This window comes from Silurus aristotelis (assembly GCF_946808225.1).
Source record: "Silurus aristotelis genome assembly, chromosome: 14".
Lineage (NCBI taxonomy): Eukaryota > Metazoa > Chordata > Actinopteri > Siluriformes > Siluridae > Silurus > Silurus aristotelis.
In genome coordinates, this window is record NC_139587.1 from 10,490,846 (window position 1) to 10,514,135 (window position 23,290).

Below are 23,290 nucleotides of genomic sequence, written 5' to 3' on the forward strand. Positions count from 1 at the left end.
AACCACTGACTTTGTATGGAATTAATTAGAAGACCAGATGCACCCCTGACCAACATCAATGCTTGACCAGTTGAACAGTGCTCTTTTGGCTTAGAGTTAATCCCCATAGCCATAACTTTCATAATACCTCCCAGATGAGAGATTATAATTATAGAAACATAGGGGACTAAATTAATGATGGAATGTTCAACAAGCACATAAGTGTACTATGATCAAGTGTCCACAAACTAATAAGCTGGCCACATGCAACAGTGCCAGCAAAGAAAATGTCCTGAGATAAAATAAGGAAGAAAAGTTAAGAAGGAACCAGAGTCAAAAGGAAACTCATGTTCTTCAAGGAAACAATGGTAAATCTGCAATACAGTATATAGCATTTTAAATGTTTTAAATGTTTACCAATACATTTTATGTATATGGCACTGAATATTAAAGTACATTTAATCACACTATAGCTTAAACTTTTTGTCTCTCAATGAATAGATTATGTAATTTATACTGATGCGAATGGATTAACTAGCATGCATTCGAATTTAAATTATATAAGGCAGCTGAGTTACAAATGATCCTGTTACAAGGAACTACTGTAGAAAATTGAAAGGTGCAGAAAAGGCTTAGTTTCTCAATTCCACGGCACATGGCTAAACACAATGAGAATTTCTCGTCAAGATAACGTGTTCACCTTATTTTGATGCGCAGTAAAATGTCACGTTATTGGTCATTTTGCATAACTACCATGTTATTTACCTACATATAATTGATGCTAAAATGTCAAAGTTGTTTTACATGTATTAGTTTATAATTTAATCTAAACATCAATGAAGATGACAGACTATTACTTAAAAATATATATATCTTTCATACCAGAGATCCCTTTTCTCAGTAATTTAAAAGATGGACATATACAGTAGTAACATAGTAACAACCAAAATTATTTCTTGCTCCTAGCCTTACCAATAGTGGTGCACAGAAGCAAGACCTGTTCCATCTTCTTGCCATCATTGTAGAGTGCCAAGTACCATGTTCCAGGGTCCATGTATTCAATAAAGCCTGTGTCCTGCAGAGAGTGAAGCTGCAGGTTCCTCTGCTCAGAGCTTAAGTTGATCAACTGCTCAGAGATCAACTGCTTTCCATCTAGAAGCTTCACAAAGTCGAACTGATAAGAGGGATAAAAGCAAATCAGAATAAACATATACCTAATTCAGGATGACTTCCTGAAATCAAACACAAATAAACTGAAGTCCACATTCAATTTCAACACTTACATAATATAAACCTGAAAATTAATTTAAACCCTTGCAAAAAAGAAAAAAAAAGACACTACCTTATTATTCTCTAAGCTCTGAGTTTCAGCACTTCTAGTAGGCACTGTGTGCAATTAGTACATTTAATAATTTTTTTTAAACATATAAAGACCACTTTAAAATATATTTCACTTTTGAAAATGTGGAGCTGCTTATGAGTAAGAACATTAACACACACACACACACATACACACACACACACACACACACACACACACACACACACACACACACACACACATACACACACACACACAGCAGTTGAGTGAAGATACAGTAATTTGTAAGCCTAAAGAGTGTTTTCAGAGCAAAGCAGAGCATCAACTTGTATTAAATTATATAAAAAGCATAAAAGCATGATTGCAAAATGGAAAAACATTTAACAGTAGCTTGCTGCAACTTGACAGGCAGAAAATATACAACAAACTATCAGTGATGCCTGATGCTGCCGCCATCAGGCATCACTTTTGGGATGTTTTTTGTCAGGAGCCGGGGGGTTTTCAAGGTATTGCCCCCATGTGTTTTCTGTTTCCCACCACAAGATGGTGTCTGGCTACCTAATCAGAACTAACCATTTACACATAGTTCTCATTACTTTGGCCCCTGTTTGCTCCAGTCTCTTGCCGGTTTGTTGTTTTTCCCTGACACCTGTATATGTTCGTTACTGCCTAATATTGTTTATAAGTCTTGCTTGTTCCTGTTGGATTCTGTTTTATCCATGCACTTTTGGGATTTGCTTTTGTTTTCTTCTCGCCGGCTTTTGGTAATCAGTGTTTTTGCTTTGTTTTTTTTTGTTTTTTTTTTTACTCTTTGCTCCAAGGTTTTTTTTTTTTTTTTTTTTTTTTTTCAGATTTATATTTTTGTATTCTAGCAACCCAGCCATTAGGGGGGCACAAGCCAGTGTACTCTTAGTGCCGGTCCCAAGCCCGGGTAAATGGGGAGGGTTGCGTTAGGAAGGGCATCCAGCGTAAAACATGTGCCAAATCAAATATGCGGATCACAAATGAGAATTTCATACCGGATCGGTCGAGGCCCGGGTTAACAACGACCGCCACAGGTATCGTTAGCCGACAGGGTACCGGTGGAAATTGGGCTACTGTTGGCCGAAGGAGGAGAAGGAGAGGAGGAAGGCGTCTACAGAGAAGGCAGGAAAAGGAGCAGTGTAGGAGAGTAGAGGTTCGGGTTGGTACTTTAAATGTTGGTACTATGACGGGTAAAGGGAGAGAGATAGCTGATATGATGGAGAGGAGAAAGGTAGATGTGTTGTGTGTTCAGGAGACCAAGTGGAAAGGGAGTAAGGCCAGGAACATTGGAGGTGGGTTTAAACTGTTTTATCATGGTGTGGATGGGAAGAGAAATGGTGTAGGGGTGATTCTGAAGGAAGCGTACAGTAAGAGTGTAGTGGAGGTGAAGAGAGTTTCTGATAGGGTGATGATCGTGAAGGTGGAAGTTGAAGGGATGATGATAAATGTCATCAGTGCCTATGCTCCACAAGTTGGCTGTGAGATGGAGGAGAAAGAAAGATTCTGGAGTGAATTAGATGAAGTGGTAGATGGTGTACCTAGGAAAGAACGATTGGTGATTGGGGCAGACTTTAATGGGCATGTAGGTGAAGGGAACAGAGGTGATGAGGAGGTGATGGGTAGGTATGGTTTTAAGGAGAGGAATGTGGAAGGGCAGATGGTGGTAGATTTTGCTAAAAGGATGGAAATGGCAGTGGTGAACACGTATTTTAAGAAGAAGGAGGATCATAGGGTGACGTATAAGAGTGGAGGAAGGTGCACACAGGTGGATTATCTTCTGTGTAGGAGATGCAACCTGAAGGAGATTGGAAGACTGTAAGGTGTTGGCGGGGGACAGTGTAGCTAGACAGCATCGGATGGTGGTCTGTAGGATGGTTTTGGAGGCGAAGAAGAAGAGGAGGAAAGTAAGGTTTGAAAGAAGAATAAGATGGTGGAAACTGAAGGAGGAAGAGTGTAGTGTGAGGTTCAGGGAAGAGGTCAGACAGGGGCTTGGTGGTGGTGAAGAGGTGCCGGATGATTGGGCAACTACTGCAGGAGTGATGAGGGAGGCAGCTAGAAAAGTACTTGGTGTGACATCTGGAAATAGAAAGCAAGACAAGGAGACGTGGTGGTGGAATGAGGAAGTGCAGGAGAGCATTAGGGGAAAGAGATTGGCAAAACAGAAGTGGGATCGACAGAGTGATGAGAAGAGTAGGCAGGAGTACAAGGAGATGCGGCAGCAGGTTAAAAGGGATGTGGCGAAAGCCAAGGAAAAGGCATATGAGGAACTGTATAAGAGGTTGGACACTAAGGAAGGAGAAAAGGATTTATACCGATTGGCCAAGCAGAGGGACCGAGCTGGGAAGGATGTACTGCAAGTTAGAGCAATAAAGGATGGAGAGGGAAATGTGTTGACTAGTGAGGAGAGTGTGTTGAGAAGATGGAGGGAGTATTTTGAGCAGCTGATGAATGAGGAAAATCAGAGAGAGAGAAGGTTGGAGGATGTGGAGTTGGTGAAGCAGGATGTAGATAGGATTAGTAAGGAGGAAGTGAGAGCAGCGATTAAGAGGATGAAGAATGGAAAGTCGGTTGGACCAGATGACATACCGGTAGAAGCGTGGAGATGTTTAGGAGAGATGGCAGTGGAGTTTTTAACCAGATTGTTTAACAGGATTCTGGAAGGGGAGAGGATGCCTGAGGAATGGAGAAGGAGTGTGCTGGTACCGATCTTTAAGCATAAGGGAGATGTGCAGACTTGCAGTAACTACAGGGGAATTAAATTGATCAGTCACACCATGAAGTTATGGGAAAGAGTAGTGGAAGCCAGGCTGAGAGAAGAGGTGACCATCTGTGAGCAACAGTATGGTTTCATGCCGAGGAAGAGCACCACAGATGCCTTATTTGCTTTGAGGATGTTGATGGAGAAGTATAGAGAAGGACAGAAGGAGCTGCATTGTGTATTTGTGGATTTAGAGAAAGCGTACGACAGGGTGCCGAGAGAGGAGTTGTGGTATTGTATGAGGAAGTCAGGTGTGTCAGAGAAGTATGTGAGGGTGGTGCAGGACATGTATGAGGACAGTGTGACGGCAGTAAAGTGTGCAGTAGGTACGACAGACTGGTTCAGGGTGAAGGTTGGACTGCATCAAGGATCGGCCCTGAGCCCTTTCCTGTTTGCAGTGGTGATGGACAGGTTGACGGACGAGGTCAGACAGGAGTCTCCGTGGACTATGATGTTTGCAGATGATATTGTGATTTGTGGTGAGAGTAGAGAGCAGGTTGAGAAGAGCCTGGAGAGGTGGAGATATGCGCTGGAGAGAAGGGGAATGAAAGTCAGTAGGAGTAAGACAGAGTACATGTGTGTGAATGAGAGGGAGGGCAGTGGAGTGATGCGGTTGCAGGGAGAAGAGGTGGAGAAGGTGGAGGAGTTCAGGTACCTGGGGTCAACAGTGCATAGAAATGGAGAGTGTGTTAGGGAAGTAAAGAAAAGAGTGCAGGCAGGGTGGAGTGGGTGGAGAAGAGTGACAGGAGTGATTTGTGATAGAAGAGTATCTGCAAGAATGAAAGGGAAAGTTTATAGGACTGTGGTAAGACCTGCGATGTTGTATGGATTAGAGACAGTGGCATTGAGTAAAAAACAGGAGGTGGAGCTGGAGGTAGCAGAGCTGAAGATGTTGAGGTTTTCGTTGGGAGTGACGAGGATGGACAAGATTAGAAATGAGTTTATTAGAGGGACAGCACATGTAGGATGTTTTGGTGACAAGGTGAGGGAGGCGAGATTGAGATGGTTTGGACATGTGCAGAGAAGGGACATGAATTATATTGGTAGAAAAATGCTGAAGATGGAGCCACCAGGTAGGAGGAAAAGAGGAAGGCCAAGGAGGAGGTTCATGGATGTGGTGAGGGAAGACATGCAGGTAGTTGGTGTAAAAGAGGCAGATATAGAGGACAGGGTGGTATGGAGACGGATGATCCGCTGTGGTGACCCCTAATGGGAGCAGCCGAAAGAAGAAGAAGAAGATTTTTGTATTCTAGCAATTCCTAACGGGAGCAGTCAAAAAAGAAGAAGATTTTTTTATCCTTGGTTTTCTTACTTTGTGTTTACATAACACCATTAACTTTTTATCAGCTCCTAGTATGTCTCTGCACATGGATTCACCTAACCCCAACCCCCCTCCGCCCCCTGTGGCAGACCGCCAACGTGTCTGCCTCGCGCACGGCTGATCTGAGTTTGAGCCGCACACTCGCTGACAGGTTTTGAGCAGGTGATGATTTTCTCCAGACGTAAGATTTAGTACTGAGGCCAAACAGGTCAATCTTAAATTTATCAGACGAGAGAATCTAGTTCCACACAATCTGAGGCCTTCAGGTGTCTTTACTAGCCACTGTACCATAAAGGCCAGATCGGTGGAGAACTACAGTGATGGATATCCTTTTGGAACTTTGTCTCCTCAACACATAAGATCTTCAAAGCTCAGTCAGTGTGATCATTGGGTTTTTGGTCACCACTTACTAAGGCCATTCTCCCCCCATTGCTCAGTTGGGCCAGACGACAAGCTATTGGAAGAGTTCTAGTCTAGTGCCACATGTCTTTTATTTGAATCATGGAGGCCATTTGCTCTTGCAAATCCTTAGTAATCTTTCTTTAACCTTTTCCTGATCTGTGCCTTGCAACAATCCTGTCTCTTAGCTCTACAGGAAGTTACTTTGACCTTATAGCTTGTTTTTTTTCTTTGACATTCAATGTCAGCTGTGAGACCTCCTATAGAGAAGTTTGTGCCTTTTAAAATCAAATAAACCTCAATAAACCTTTCCTTCCTTGACTCCAGTCAAGTAGAAACATATTAGCAAAGATAAAGAGAAATGGGAGGCACCTGAGCTAGTTTTTTAAGTGTTGCAAAGGGTCTGAATACCTACGTTCAAGTAATACTTCAGGGTTTTTTTAATTATAAAAGAAATTACAGATATGTCTAGAATTATGTTTCAATTTCTCAATGTAGGCTACTGACTGTAGATTAACGAGGGGAAATAAAACAATTTGAATGATGAACTAAATGTCATTGAACAACAATATTGAAGCTGTGGCATTCATGCAATAATTGGTTAGTTAAAACAAATTTCAAATCACAAGCAGGCTTTTGTGTGTCTTACACTGAGGAATGGTTCTTCTGTCTATTGCCTGTCAGCAGATATCAGTGGAGAGTTGCAGTGCTGGTTGACCTTCTACAGGTCTCTCACATCTCTCACATCTCCACTCTGTTGCTTAATTGATGAGTTGTTAATTAGCTCTCTTACCAAAGCCCTTCTCAATTGATTGTTTGGATTGAGCAGATTGCTCAGAATAGTCAGCTAGGCAGCTGGGTCTGGGGAAAAGTCCATGTGGTTCCAGACTTCATCCATTAAAAAAGTATGACAGCCATTGTGCTCTTAGTAACCTTCAAGGGTTAGGGTTGTGCCTTGACACAATTCTGATTTTTTTCATCCTAAAATATACAGGTGCATTTGCATCAACACTTGTATGGACCACATAGTGAAATATTGACAGATAACAAAAACGTTGGGATGGCGCATAGCATCGTCTTCTTTTAACAGCAGTCCATATAAGTCTGGGAACTGAGGAGACCAGTTGCTGGAGTTTGGCGAGAAAAATTCTCTTCCAAATCTTTTAAGAATGTCTGACACAGGATACTATTTGCATAACAGTTCTGCGTCTTTTTTGTCATACAGTATATTTAATTTCTTGATGTGCCAAATGTTTAGAATTAATAAAAGGTCTGGACTGCAGGCAAGCCAGTTCAGCACCCAAACTGTTCTATTATAACGCTATGCTGTTGTAGCATTTTCTTGTTGAAATAAGCATGGCCTTCCCTGAAAAAACTTTGCTGAATAGAAGATTATGTTGCTCTAAAACCTATACATACTTTTCAGCATTGATGGTGCCTTTTCAGATGTGAAAGCTGCCCATTCCATAAGCAGTTATGCACTCCACACAATCAGAGATGCACATTTTTTTAACTGATCGCTGATAAGCCAGATGGTCCTTTCTCTGCTTTAGTCCTGAGGATATCCAAATATGAAGTTTCCAAAAAGAATTTCAAATTTTGATTTGTTTGACCACTGTTTTCCATGGTGCCCCAGTCCATTTGAAAATAAGCTTTGGCCCAGAGAAGATGTCAGTGTTTCTGGATCTTGTTCACATGTCGCTTATTTTGTGAATAATGCTTACCTGCATTTGTAAATGATATGGTAAACTGGGTTCACAGACAGTGACTTCTGCAGGTGTTTCTAAACCTATGCATTGGTTTTTATTACATAATCTTGAATGTTTTTAATGCAGTGGCATCTAAGGGCCTAAAAACTACAGGCATCCAATATTGATTGTTGCCCTTGTCCATTGAACACAGAGCTCTAGGTACTTTACAATTTTATGTCGAGGGACAATGTTCTGACAATTTTTTGCAAATAAATGAGCAGGTAAACCTCTGTCCATCTTTTCATCTAAGAGACTCTGCATTTCTAAGACACTCTAAGATTCTCCAGCTGTTTCTTTTTAGTAAAACTTACTTTACCAGCCTTTTGCTGCCCTCGTCCCAACTTTTTTGAGGGTTGTAGTGGCCATCAAATTGAGACTGACTGACAGGCAATTTTGAACTATCATGAGTTTAGTGTAAAAGAGCAAAGACATAAAGCAAGCAAGCAAGAAAGAATAAATCCTTCTATGTCTATTCCTTTCCAGGATGTTCTTATTTACAGTTTTGTGGTTAAGTAATATTCCATAGCCCCTTATTACAATTAAGCAATACTGCACTGTTATGCTTCACTTACTCACTTAATGTACTCAAGAAATTAGTAGAGGGTGATCAAAATATACAAGCTGACACAATGACTGTAGCAAATATGGGATCCAAATTGTTCAGACAGGGACCTAACCTGGCCCTATGTCAGTGTCTTTTCTCTTGGAGGTGGTAAAGATTATGAGGGCTGGGTCCTAAACACACACACACACACACACTTACACACACACATACACATACACACACACACACACACACACACACACACACACACACACACACACACACACACACAGTAGCTGATGTACTGAATCACAAGATAAGTAGGCTAGGACTGTCCCTTCAGGCAGCTAGCAGTGCCTTTCCACGCTGCGTGTCACTAGTTTTTGCTTATTTTCTCCATGATGAGGCGGGCTGGAAAAAAGATTTTTTTTTTTCTCTTTTAGGCTCTGTTACTGCTGTACTGAGTTTTAAACCTCCAGGACAGCAGTGTCAAGGGGAGAATTATATTTTCTGTGGTTCCAATCATGTTAATACTGATGAGTGAAAGTGCTGTGTTAATCCTAGTGTTAAACCCTGCAACACTTTTGATAAATGCAGAACTGCGCACTGGTGAAAGGTTATTTTATCTTAAAATAGCAAAAAGAAAATTATAAATACTATGTAGTGTAAAATATATATTGTATTTTTAATGTATTCAATAACTGTATTGTATTGCACAGGCCTGTTAAAAAGCAACATACACAGATCAGCCATAACGTTAAAACCATTGACACACGATGTGAATAACAGTGATTATCTCTTCATAGCAGTAGCTGTTAAGGGTTAGATATTTTAGGCATCTATTAAGTCATCAGTTGATCTGTTGGAAGTAGGAAACATGGACAACTGTTGACAACTTTGACAAAGAAAACTGAGTCAGAACAGCTTCAAAATGGAAGGTCTTGTAGGGTGTTTTTGGTATCCAGTGGAAAAAGTGTTCCAATGAAGAACAACCAGTGAATTTGTCAGCTTTTGGTTCTGAAAAATGTCATAACACACAATGCAAAAGAGTTTGTAGTGTAGGAGGCTGCATAGCTGCAAACCAGTGAGTGTGTCCATGCTGAACCATGTTCATCACAAAAGATCACCTACAATGGGCATTAGAACTGGAAGCAGGTGGACTGCTCTGATGAATCATATTTAGTAGACAGTCGGGTGCATTGCAATCACTTACCTGGGAAAGAGATGGCATCAGAAAGCAATACTAGAAAAAGGCAGTCTAATACTTTATGCAGTGTTCTGCCTTTTAAAGAAGCAGAATCAACAGAGCATCTGTTGGATCCGATCCATAAAGGCCCCACCTCTCAAACTATAGAACAAAGTATCTGCCTACACAATATTAGGCAGGTGGTTTTAATGTTATGGCCAATGGGTATATGCCAGTGACCCTTCAGGCATTTTATTTAATATCAGTGATGGTACCATGTAACCACCCTCACCAACACACACACACACACACACACACACACACACACACACACACACACAACATCTATTTCTTATTGCTTTTTATGTCTTTATTACTTTAACAAAATTTTGGAAAACTATATTTCTAAAACTATTTCTGAAATAGTAGATATTGGGAGGATGAGAAGAGAAACAGAAAAGAGAAAGTAGACAAACAGGTGCTTTTATGTAACAATCTATGTAGGAAGCTGCTGGAGCAAAAAACATTCAGGAAGCATAATTGGAGAAACCTTAGCGTACCTGAGTGTGTGTGGGAGGAATGTTTCTCCTTCCATAGATGCCAAGTAAAGCATTTTGAGAGACAGAAAGCTTGAATTTGATATAAGTTGGGTGATGCACAGCCATGTAAAAGCGCCAGAACAGCCCGGGCGGGATCACCTGCATCACTTGGGTCCCAATGTCCACCTCTCCACGCTCTATGGTCCTCCCTCGCTGGTACTTATCTACCACACATACAAGTACACAAAATATTAATCAGTAAGGACTCTGCTTCTATGTATTTTATTTATGCTGTATTCCTTTCAAATAAAACCAAAAGAATGAGCAGATCCGCATATGTAGGCGAACCCCAATTCCAAAAAAAGTTGTGGAAAATGTAAAATGTAAATAAAAACCAAAAGAAATGATTTGCAAATCTCATAAACCTAACACCAAGCTGCCACGCCTGGGCTGCCGAGCAAGGCCCATAACCCAATAGCGGCTCAGATGTATGAATAAGATAAATGTAAGCCGCTGTTAATAAGGGTAACATAAATATACAATAAAAAAATACCATAAATGTAAAAATTAACCCAGATTTTATTCACAATAAAACACAAAAACATATCAAATGTTCAAACTGGGGAAATTAATTTCAAGGCAAAAATGAGTAAAAGTGTGTTTTTTTTAAACATATATATATATATATATATATAACAGCTGATGGTCAATTTGCTAAATGACTTGATTTGGATATAAAAAGAGTTTCTCTGAGAAGCAGAGTCTTTCAGGAGTGAAGATGGGCAGATGTTTAGCAATCTGCAAAAACTCTTAACAAATTGTGGAATAATAATCTGTGAATATCATCAAAATGTATCATCTACATTACATAATATATTTAAAAGATTCTGAGAATCTGGAGAAATCTCTGTCTTTAAGGGACAAGGGCAAAAAGCAGGAAATAATTTTGCAATGGAAATTACTGCACAGGTTTAGGTACACATCCATAAATCATTGTCTGTGAAAACAGTTCACCATGTCATCCACCAAAGGCAAGCTCTGTTATGCAATGGAGATGCTAAAGTATCTCACAAAGGTGAGCAAACCCCCCCACATTTCAACAACTGTTTTAGTATAACTTCTCAAGGGACAATACTATTGAAATGAAACTTTGATATACTTGAGAGTAGTCATTGCCTTTCGGGAACTCAAGCTGCGTCGGAACGCTTTGGGAACGCTACTGCATTGTCCATGCTCTAAGTAATGAGTCTAATCAGTCAAAATTGAAGACAGGCTGTCACCAGCAGGGTGACGTCACGACCAGGGAGTATAAAGAGCACTTGGAAAGAAGACGGCTTTAGCTTCATGAAGCACGCTGTGTGAAAATTTAATGTTTGTCTGTCTTTTTGTCAAAGAATAAAGGCATCCAAGAAAACCAAGCACACGTTTCAGCTGTGTGCTTCTCCCTGTCCTCGTTTCATTACAGGAAGGGATACACACAGCCTGTGTGTGGCTCGTTTGGGAGCAGAGCATGCGATTTGGGCTCGCTCTCTCGAGCCGATTGCCAGCACTGTGCTTGCATGCCTATGCGACGCTCCAGTTCCTGGGTTTTGCTTAGGGATCACACAGAAAGTTTGGAGACGGGCTTGTCCCTTTCTTCTTCTTCCACTGCTTTGTCCAACTCCCGTTTGGCTTCGGAGGCATCTCCTTTTCCTCGGTGCCCATATTCCCCCGGCCCCTTCAGGGACCTGAGGAAGGCCCCTTCAGGGACCTGAGGAAGGAAGCCATCAAGGTGGTCCCTCCGTCAGACAGAGAGTCTGGTGGGTTGCGTCCTATCCTAGCTCTACGTTAGCTGAACCGCTCATTGATGAGGCTCCGATTCAGGATGCTGACCCTCAAACAGGTCGTGTCTCAGATCAAATCTGAGGATTGGTTTGTCACAGTAGAGTTAAAGAATGCATAATTTCAAGTAACCATCCTCTCTTCTCACAGTAAGGTCCTAAGGTTTGCTTTTGGGGTCAAAGCATTCCAATATAGGGTCTTTCCATTCGGCCTTGCCTTGTCACTCCACACCTTCACGAAGGGTGTCAATGTGGCTCTGGCTCCCCTGAGACTTAAGGGCATCAATATCCTCAATTATATTGACGATTGGTAGATATTAGCTCAATCAGAGCAATTATCCCGGCATCGAAATGTTGTTCTTGCTCACATGAAGGAGCTGGGGTTTTGGCTAAATAACGGAAAGAGTGTGCTTTCTCCATCACAGAGAACTACCTATCTTGGCATCATTTGGAATTTGGCAACTATACGCACACAGCTTTCCTCTGCCCGCATAGCGTTAATCCTCATGGCGATTGGAGAAGGGCAGTCACTCACTGTCAAGCAGTTCCAGAGGCTGCTCGGGCTCATGGCAGCAGCGTCCAGTGTCATGCCAGTGTGATGTCTCAGAGCCCGGGGGTTCTTTTGGAAGGGCAATCCCCTCCTCACAATCAAGGTCACACAGCTATGCCTCAGATGGAGAGATCCTGGGTTTCTACTCCACGGTCCTGTGTTGGGAGTTCCCGGTCATCGCATTGTGCTTATGCCGGATGCTCCCATTACGAGATGGGGATTGGTCATGAGTTGCTGCTCTGCACAAGTTCCATGGGTCAGTGTCCTTCTGAGGTATATCAATTGCCTAGAATTGCTGGCCGTGCTTCTGGCTTTGAAGCACTTCTCCCAGACCTCAGAGGCCATCACATGTTGGTCTACTCGGACAACACCTCGGTGGTCTCGTATATTAACCACCAGGGGTCTGCGTTCACGCCCCCTGTACAGGCTGGCATGCCAGATCCTCCTGTGGGCCCAGGGGAAGCTCCACTCCTTCAGACTAGCTTATATCATAGGCCGCTTAAATGAAGCAGCAGACACCCTGTCGAAAAAGGGGTCCAAGCCTGGGGATTGGCACCTCCACCCTCAGTTAGTGGAGCAGATTTGGGAGAAATTTGGCACAGCCCAGGAAGTCCTGTTTGCGTCTTTAGAGACATTGCACTGTCCCCTATGGTCCCCTATTTACACCAACCCCGTTGGGACTGGATGCTATGGCGCAACCGTGGCCGAGGCTGAGTCTTTACATCTCCCCCCTGTCGCACTGCTTCCAGGAGTTCTGGAGAGAATTCACAGGGACGGAGTCCGTCTCCTTCTGGTAGCCCCGCAGTGGCCGGGCTGTCTGTGGTTAACGGACCTGGTGGCCCTCACCGAGCAGCCTCAATGGGAAATTTCTCTGAGAAGGGGATCTCCTCTCTCAATCAGAGGCCGCAATGTTCACCACCGCCCCAAAGTGTGGTAGCTGTGGCCCTTGAAGGGGTATCATGCCCACGTGTCCAGGCATTCACTGGGCAGAGACCCATCCTGACGCGTTTTATCAGTGGCAGCTGGAGTCTGAGGCCTCTGGTGCATCCCAGAGTGCCTGGTTGGCCACGACTTTGTGGAGGCACTTGTCTATCAAGACCGCTTTCTCGCTGGCCATCTGCTCTCTGAGGGGAGTAGGTGATTTGCAGGCACTCTCTGTGGCCCCCTTTTTCCTGGAGTTTACTCCAGGTATGACCAGTGCCTTCCTCCACCCTAGAGCAGGTTACATCCCCAAGGTGCCATCGATCATCCCACGACTTGTCAGGCCCCAGGCAATCAAACCTCCTCCATTTCTGACCCAAGACCAGGAGAGGTTGAACAGGCTGTGCCCGGTCCAAGCACTGAACTGTTATGTCCACCGTACGAGTCTCTCGAAAAAGTCAGAACAACTCTAAAAGGCATAAAGTTAAACATAAAACAGTCTTCTGCAACATTTTAAGCAATATTATTGTATTGTTTATGTTTTCTACAATTTTGGAGTGAAAAAGGAAAAGCACCACCCTGCAAAAGAATGTAAACCCCAGGAGACTAGAGCTCTCAGATAAATTTGACCAAGGTATCAGACTTTAATTAGCCTGTTAGGGACATGACTTGTTCACAGGTATAGTTAAGAAAGGCCAGGTGATGCAAGTTTTTAATCTTTATAAATAAAGTGGTACCTTGACCTACGAGTGCATTAATGTACAAGTTTTCCGAGCTACGAGCGGTCACTCTGTCGATTTTTTGCTTTGTTACGCGAGCAAAAAATGTAGGTACTAGCTCGAAACGCCGCTGCTAGATGGCGAAACGAAGCCAGAAAGCGAAGATTGTGACGAAAATTAAGATAAGCAAAGAAGAAAAAGTAAAAAATTTAAAGTTTAGGGATACGTAGTGTACAATAGTGATAGAGAGAGTAGCAAAAAAATCTAGTTTTTGTTCCTCTGCCGCTTATCGCCTCTCCCCCCCCGCCCCCCTCCGCCGGCGTCTTTGTTAGCACAAGTCGTCTCATCTCCATGGTAAATACACAGTATAAAACCTTATTGTATCTTTACATACTCTTTCTATTATGTTTTTAAACAAGATTTGTTATTTAGAAATGTATTCTTCTTATTTAATAGGAAAAACGGAACGAATTAAACTCGTAGGTCAAGGTACCACTGTACTCAGACTCCTCTAACCTTGTCCCAACAATCATGGGTTCCTCTAAGCAGTTGCCTAACACTCTGAAAATGAAAATAATTGATGCCAAAAAAGCAGGAGAATGCTATAAGAATATAGCCAAGTGTTTTAATGTACAGATTAATAGTTAATAGGAACGGTGGAGGTCAAGATAAGGTCTGGATGACCAAGAAAATTTTAGAGAGAACTGCTCATAGGATTGTAACTTAGAACCCTTACAGTCTCCTGACCCAAACATCATTGAAAATCTGTGGATAGACCTCAAAAGCTCAGTGAGTGCAAGACAGCCCAGGAATCTCACAGAACTGGAAGTTGAAAAGAAGAATGGGTAAAAATTGCTCAAACAAGAACTGAAAGACTCTTGGCTGGCTACGAAAAGCATTTACAAGCTGTGATACTCGCTAAAGGGGGTGCAACTAGGTACTAATTATGCAGGGTGCCCAAACTTTTGCTGCAGGCCCTTTTCCTTTTCTGTTATTTTGAAAATGTAAAGGATGAGGAAAAAAAAAAAAAAAAAAAAGATTTTGTTTAAAATATAAAGGGAATGTGTCATCTGTAACTTCATGCCTTTTCGAGATAATTTTATTCTCCACTTGCTTAACTGTTCACATTAGCAGAAATTTTGACCAGGGGAGCCTAAACATTCACATGCAACTGTATACTGTATACAGACTATTGTTGAAAGAAGAGGAGGTAGACAGTGGTAAACATGGCAATGGTGCAGCCTTTAAATTTATAATTAATTTTTGCTTTTGATTGGGACACACAATGCAAAGACATATGTCTTTTTAATTTCATGTTTTGCTTTTAGTTACACCAATTTCAAAATAAAAAAATACTAATGATAATTTATTTAAAAATGTTTTACATTTTAATAATATAATATTTATGATTACTAGGTTATCTTCACATTTTTGGAATGTCTTTTAGTGTACTGAATAAAAAGAAAGGAGTGTATAGATAGATAGATAGATAGATAGATAGATAGATAGATAGATAGATAGATAGATAGATAGATAGATAGATAGATAGATAGATAGATAGATAGATAGATAGATAGATAGATAGATAGATAGATAGATAGATAGATGCTACACTGCAGAATTCCTGCTGATGTGAATGTATTCCCTCTTTAACTTGTACTTATTGTAATTGCCACAAGAATGCTATGGCTGTAGTCCCATGCCCGACTGAGGTAATTAAGCCTTTGAATTAACTGGCTGACTGAACTCTTTTGTCTCCTCTAAAGTAGGCCATAAAATTCACACTGGCAAAGCGCACTAAAATAATCTTCGGACCACTTTATTGTGTCTGAGTAAATTTAACCTTCTCAAGCCCTTTTGTTGGCTCTACTCAATTGTTAGCCAGCACCTTCACCTGCCACAACATTATATGTTCTAAGAAAATATATTGCAGCAGAGGCCTTCAGTCATTATCACACAAAGGTAAAAGAAGAAATGAGCTGTGATTTATGAAGACTGTTGTTTATTTTCCATCTATAATGCCTAGAACTATCCTACTACAAATTATTGAGAGCCACTGAGTCATTCAAAGGCAGGAGCAATATATCCTGCTATGTGCCTGTGGTATAGATAATTTATTCCTTTAGCCCTAGACTCTATACAGCACAGCCAGGACAAAGCTCTGTGATTCAGTTCAATAACACTCCAGTTAAAGCTTACCTGTTGAGAAAGAATCTCTCTTATATACAGTATCTCACAAAAGTGAGTACACCGCTCACATTTCAGCAACCACTTTATTATATATTAACAAGAGACAAAGTGTACTCACTTTTGTGAGATCCTGTACATTCAACGCAAATTAATTTTAACGGCACTAATTTTATTACCGTGCGATTAATGCAGTGCGCGTTTCTGTTTGACAATTTTTATTAAAAATATAAATAAATGAATATAAAAAAGCCGAAATTAAAACCTTCAACACAACACATTTATTTACGACGTCCTTTCCTTACTCAGATATAAAAATAAATAAATAAACTCCACCGAAAAATATATTTTTTATATCTGAAACGGCTGAAACGGTTCCTCGAGTAACTCGAGTAATTTGAATGCAAAGAAATAATCGAGACATATTATTTGCCTTGCTGCTTATTTCAGTCAATTTAACTACACACAGAGCAAAGTATTTCTTCATGGAGCTTTAATACTGATGCACACACTAAACTCTGGAGCGCTCTGGACAGGTAAGCACAGAAGGCACTGCAGAATAAAAGAAATTGAGAAACAGGGAGAAAACAGTGAGGGGCGAGGAGAAGATTTATATGGAAAGCTTTACACATTGAAAATGATATACTCTACAATCAAAATAATTTTCAGCTGCTCCCATTAGGGGTCGCCACAGCGGATCATTAGTCTCCATAATACTGTGTCCTCTACATCTGCCTTTTTCAAACCAACTACCTGCATGTCTTCCCTCACCACATCCATAAACCCTGTCTTGGCCTTTCTCTTTTCCCCCTTTATGGCAGCTCCATTACTTTGCACTGTTGAACCCAGGTACCTAAACTAATCCACCTTCACCACCTCTTCTCCCTGCACCTGCACCACTCCACTGCCCTCCCTCTCATTCATACACAGCTCTGTCAAGCTACACTGTCCCCTGCCAACACCTTACAGTCCTCAATCTCTTTTACGTTACAACTCATGCATAGAATATAGTCTACAATCAAAATAATTTCATGGTATCATACTAAGCCTCTGATCCCTGGAGAGAACTCTGTTCAACAATCAGCTCTGGGGAGACGGAACAAGACAGATGAAGCAGAAGAGACTCATTCATACACCAACAGCTTCAAACTTCAGGCCGACAACACAGTTACCGATAGATAAACCAGAAATATTGAATGGTTAATAGAAATAAAGTCAGAATTGCAAGGAAAAACAGTCAGAATTAGGCAAACTTTTTTTTTTTATGTGGTGGAAACAAGCTTCTGTAAGATTCAGGACAAAGAAAATGACAGAAAGTTTCCAAAGTTTGGGATAATTTCAAACCAAAACATAAAGAAAACACTGTACAGTGCATTTCCTTTTTTTTTTTTTTTTTTTTTTTTTAAATGCAATCTGAAATTAATAAAAAAAAAATGTTTATCTTTTATTTTTTTATTAAAATATTTAGATTTGCATTTTGATGTAATGTGGCAATTACATTGTTTAATTTTGACAGATATTCTTGTATGCAATTTCAGCAATAAATTTTTAAAAAGAAAACAAATTACTTTAATTTTAAGAGATCTGTCTTATTTTCTCTTGCATATTTACTATAGCTCTTTAATAAAGAAAAAGTACATCTTATCTGATTACTCAAATTATTTGTTAGAATAAATCGGTCGAATACTCGTTTACTAAAATCAATAGCTACAGCCCTACACTAAACATTCATTTTACTGATGTGCAATATCTCAAATCAAGCACTAAAATTAGCCATTATGCACACATCTGACAATTAAAACCATCTGTGTGGAAACATAGCAAAAGCTTTGTTTGGTGTACTGATGATTTATGTAATTTAAAGCACCATTACTTTAAAACATTTACAAGAATATTTTGTCTTCATGCTCTATGTTCAGTATGGTTTCACAAATAATAAACATACATTGGCATAAAGCATCCATATTTTTCTGTGCTCATGTTGATTAGAGTATTTTAAATGAAAAATTCGATTTTGAGACTGTCTGGTCCTTTTCTCCCTCCCCCTGTTTAAGAGCTACCTGCTAGACTCAGGTGGTCATTCATACAGACTGCATTCATATTAATGGATGGACAAACAGACAATTGTTATACATGTTTGGCTTTTCATACAGACTGCATTTATATTGATGGCCACACAGCCAGACAAGCTATCGTTATACAGTTATGACCATTCATACAAACTGCATTCATACTGATGACCGACCATTCTAACAGGCAGGAGTGTGTCCAACACCACAAAAACAAACACACACACACACACACACACACACACACACACACACACACACACACACACACTTTTCAAGCATTTCTCTTATAAAAACAACTCATATAAAACTGTAAACGGAGATATATTATAACTTACAGATGGCTCAGATTTTCAATTTTTTCTTTTTTTTTTTTTTTCTTTTTGCAAACAAAGCCCTCAGCTGTTTGTTATAAGAACCGAGACATGCATTCCATTTCCTGACGGTGGAATAAATACCTTCCATATATAGTTTAAAACATGCAGTCATTATAGAATAATAGATTTGCAATTATAGGGACAAGACTCCATCTATCTTTGACTTTTTTTAGTGGGTGGTCTCATTGTGTTTGTAACTCTACAGGCTATAAAAAATGCTTCATTTTATGTGTTTTGAGTGAAAGTTATTCAGTGACAAATACAAACCGAAGTACTGTGACGTGAACAAAGAAATAATCATCCATATTAGATCGGTATTGTTTTTTTGACTAAAAGTGCTTTATGGAATGTTGTACAGTGGACCCTTAACTTTCAAAAGAAACCAGGATTTGCAACAGTGGACACATTTGCGGCTCGTTATTACAATCAAACAGGTATGTAGTGCCTTTTTGTTTATGTGTACTGCCTACACAAATTCAGCAAATACATTCCGTATAAGCATTCCAAAAGATCCATCTAAAATCGATGCTTGAGGCTTAGACCTTTAGAATGATATGTAGTTTGTCGTGATTACTTGTGTCCCTTTTCATTTTATATATATTTAAACATCGCACCTGCAAACAATGGCCGCTTTAGGAAGCAGGCATCCTGGTGCCTGTTTAAGGGGTTCCTTTTTAACAGAGCAAATTAAACTTCACTTCATTAGCACAAATCATTAGTAAAAACTGAGATCTGACTGAGGCTGATTAACTAAATCTAATTATAACATGTACATGATCATCTACAGATTATATACTAATAACACACACTCACCAATCACTTTACCAGGAACACCTCTTCACTTGCTGATTTATGCAATCAGCCAATTATGTAGCAGGAAAAAAGTGCATAAAATCATGCAGAAACAGGTTGAAAGCTTTAGTTATTGTGATCTCTGTCACTTTAACTGTAGCATTGTTGTTGATTTTAGAAGTGCTGGTCCGAGTATTTTAATAACGTGTGATCTCCTGGGAATTTCACAGACAACAGACTCTCAAATGTACTGATAATTGCGTAAAAACAATAAACACCATGTGAGCAGCAGGTCTGCAGGCTGAAACACCTAGTTTATGAAGGAGATCAGCAGAGAAAGATAAGCCAATTAAAAAATTAACAGGAGTCTATAGAAATTCATATAAGCTTTCTTTGTAACTGTGGTAAGCAGCAAAAAAAGATGATATAACACATAAAACCTTGAGGTGGATGGATTACAACAGCAGAGGACCATACTAGGTTTCACTCTCATAAGCCAAGAATCTTATGCTATCATGGACACAAACTCGCTGAAAGAGCTGAACACTGGAAAAAGAGCAGTTATATATATATATATATATATATATATATATATATATATATATATATATATATATATATATATATATATATATATAAAAATAAATCATATTTTATTTGTCACACACAAATACAGAGTACGACATGCAGTGAAATGTTTATTTATGACGGTCTGACATGAGAGAATAGAATGAGGGAAAATAAACCAATAAAAAGAGAAGTTAGATAAATAAAAAGTATAAACTATATAAAACATATAAAGATATATGTAAAAAAAAAGTGTATATACAAGGATGCGTATGACAGTAAACAGTAAAAATTTAGGTGACTGACGTGATTGTCTTTAAAGTGTCCGTGCATTATGGTGTGGTAAAATGTGCACTGTGTGTGTGTATATATATATATATATATATATATATATTCATTCATTCATTCATTCATTCATTCATATAAATAATATATACATATAATATATGATTATATATATATATATATATATATATATATATATATATATATATATATATATATATATATATATATATATACATTAGATAGATAGATAGTATGACTGCTCCTGTTTCATGCTGAAGTCCACTATCAACTGCGTCTTGTCGTTGTTGGAGATCAGGCCCACCACAACAGTGTTGTCAGCAAATTTGATAATGGTGGTGGACAGTGTTGGGCAGTAACTGTCACCGGTAACGGTTACCGGTAACTAATACTGTAACGCATTACTTTTAAAAATAAAGTAACTCCGTTACCGTATGGTGTGTTACCCGTTACTTTTTTAAATTAATTAATTTCGGCTGAAGTGTAGACTACAGCCTAACTTGCTTACAGCAGCGTTGCATTGTAGGATTGGTGGATAAACCACTGTAAACACAAAGAAGACGCGCAGTGGGCATGTCTCCATTAATTCAGGTCTGTGCGGCAGTAATGGCGAGTCGAGCCGAGAGCAAGATGAGTTTCTCAAAGTGGAAATATGCTCATTATTTCACTTTAGTTGAGTATGAAGACATAAACTTTTAAGACAAATGTAAGTTGTGTCTTTCTGGTTCGAAGCTTGTATCTACTGCGATAAACAGCAACTCCAATCTGTTGAAGCTGCTCCAGGACCTCCATGCCTGAGGAGCTAGTAGCTAGAAGCTAACCTGGTGTTCTACATTGTTAATAGTTTTCATACTTCAGCTGTGAAAGGAACATGTTTAAGAGCTCAACACAACAGCAGAAGCCACTTTAGTTTTTGATTGTGAATATATAATTCAGCTTGTTTTGTTATTTATTTCAGAAATCCTTGTGATATATTCAGTTTGTGCTGGTCTGACCTCAATAAAATAGTGTTTAAAAATTACTTCAAGTCAGTTTTGTGTTTGTATTGATTATAACGCGAAAAAAGGGCATTAATGGGAACATTAAAGGAGGTTCTTTAAAAAAGTAACTAAAAAGTTACTTTTAACAGTAACGCATTACTTTTTGGTGTAAGTAATCAACAAAGTAACGGAGTTACTTTTTGAATGAAGTAACGAGTAACTGTAACTAGTTACTATTTTTTAGTAACGAGCACAACACTGGTGGTGGGTAACTATATAAAAGTGGATCTGTCATATCTCATGATGTCCATCCTGTGGCGCCATCTTGACTAGGGCATATACATATATACAAGGTATATATATATATATATATATATATATATATATATATATATATATATATATATATATATATATATATATATATATATACAGTGAGGAAAATAAGTATTTGAACACCCTGCTATTTTGCAAGTTCTCCCACTTAGAAATCATGGAGGGGTCTGAAATTGTCATCGTAGGTGCATGTCCACTGTGAGAGACATAATCTAAAAAAAAATCCATAAATCACAATATATGATTTTTTAACTATTTATTTGTATGATACAGCTGCAAATAAGTATTTGAACACCTGTCTATCAGCTAGAATTCTGACCCTCAAAGACCTGTTAGTCTGCCTTTAAAATGTCCACCTCCACTACATTTATTATCCTAAATTAGATGCACCTGTTTGAGGTCGTTAGCTGCATAAAGACACCTGTCCACCCCATACAATCAGTAAGAATCCAACTTGTCCAACTATTGTCGCTTGCAAAATAGCAGGGTGTTCAAATACTTATTTTACTTACTGTATATATATATATAGATAGATAGATAGATAGATAGATAGATAGATAGATAGATAGATAGATAGATAGATAGATAGATAGATAGATAGATAGATAGATAGATAGACACAGACACACCGGCCACTTTATTAGGTACACCTTACTAGTACCGGGTTGGACTCCCTTTTGCCTTCAGAACTGCCTTAATTCATCGTGGCATAGATTCAACAAGGTACTGGAAACATTCCTCAGAGATTTTGGTCCATATTGACATGATAGCATCATGCAGTTGCTGCAGATTTGTCGGCTGCACATCCATGATGCAAATCTCCCGTTCCACCACAATCCAAAGGTGCTCTATTGGATTGAGATCTGGTGACTGTGGAAGCCATTTGAGTACAGTGAACTCATTGTCCTGTTCAAGAAACCAGTCTGAGATGATTCGCGCTTTATGAAATGACGCGTTATCCTGCTGGAATTAGCCATCAGAAGATGGGTACACTGTGGTCATGAAGGGAAGGACATGGTCAGCAACAATACTTAGGTAGGCTGTGGCGTTGACACGATGCTCAATTGGTTCTAATGGGCCCAAAGTGTTCCAAGAAAATATACCCCACACCATTACACCACCACCACCAGCCTGAACCGTTGATACAAATTCTGACCCTACCATCCGAATGTTGCAGCAGAAATCGAGACTCATCAGACCAGGCAACGTTTTTCCAATCTTCTATTGTCCAATTTTGGTGAGCCTGTGCGAATTGTGGCCTCAGTTTCCTGTTCTTAGCTGTCTTCTGCTGTTGTAGCCCATCCGCCTCAAGGTTCGAAGTGTTGTGCGTTCAGAGATGCTCTTCTGCATACCTCGGTTGTAACGAGTGGTTATTTGAGTTACTGTTGACTTTCTATCAGCTCGAACCAGTCTGGCCATTCTCCTCTGACCTCTGCCATCAACAAGGCATTTGCGCACACAGAACTGCCGCTTACTGGATATTTTCTCTTTTTTGGACCATTCTCTGTAAACCCTAGAGATGGTTGTGCTTGAAAAATCCAGTAGATCAGCAGTTTCTGAAATACTCAGACCAGCCCGTCTGGCAAGAACAACCATGCCACGTTCAAAGTCACCTAAATCACCTTTCTTTCCCATTCTGACGCTCGGTTTAAACTGCAGCAGATCGTCTTGACCATGTCTATATGCCTAAATGCATTGTGTTGCTGCCATGTGATTGGCTGATTAGAAATTTGCTTAAACGAGCAGTTGGACAGGTGTACCAAATAAAGTGGCCGTTGAGTGTACATATTAATATATTAATATGTATATATATATATATATATATATATATATATATATATATA

The 23,290-nt window shown here is 39.7% G+C and overlaps 1 protein-coding gene across 5 annotated transcripts in view; it reads right to left on the bottom strand.

Annotated features, from left to right (window-relative positions):
- LOC310736587 (teneurin-1-like) overlaps positions 1-23,290 on the bottom strand; it is a 257,458-nt gene that overhangs the window by 100,720 nt on the left and 133,448 nt on the right. For all 5 annotated transcript variants that reach the window (XM_083560159.1, XM_083560158.1, XM_083560157.1 and 2 more), the window contains 2 exons: positions 9,844-10,046; positions 952-1,153 (listed from right to left, as the gene is read on the bottom strand). In XM_083560159.1, coding sequence (XP_083416285.1) covers positions 952-1,153; positions 9,844-10,046 — 405 coding nt within the window. The remainder of the gene's footprint in view (positions 1-951; positions 1,154-9,843; positions 10,047-23,290) is intronic.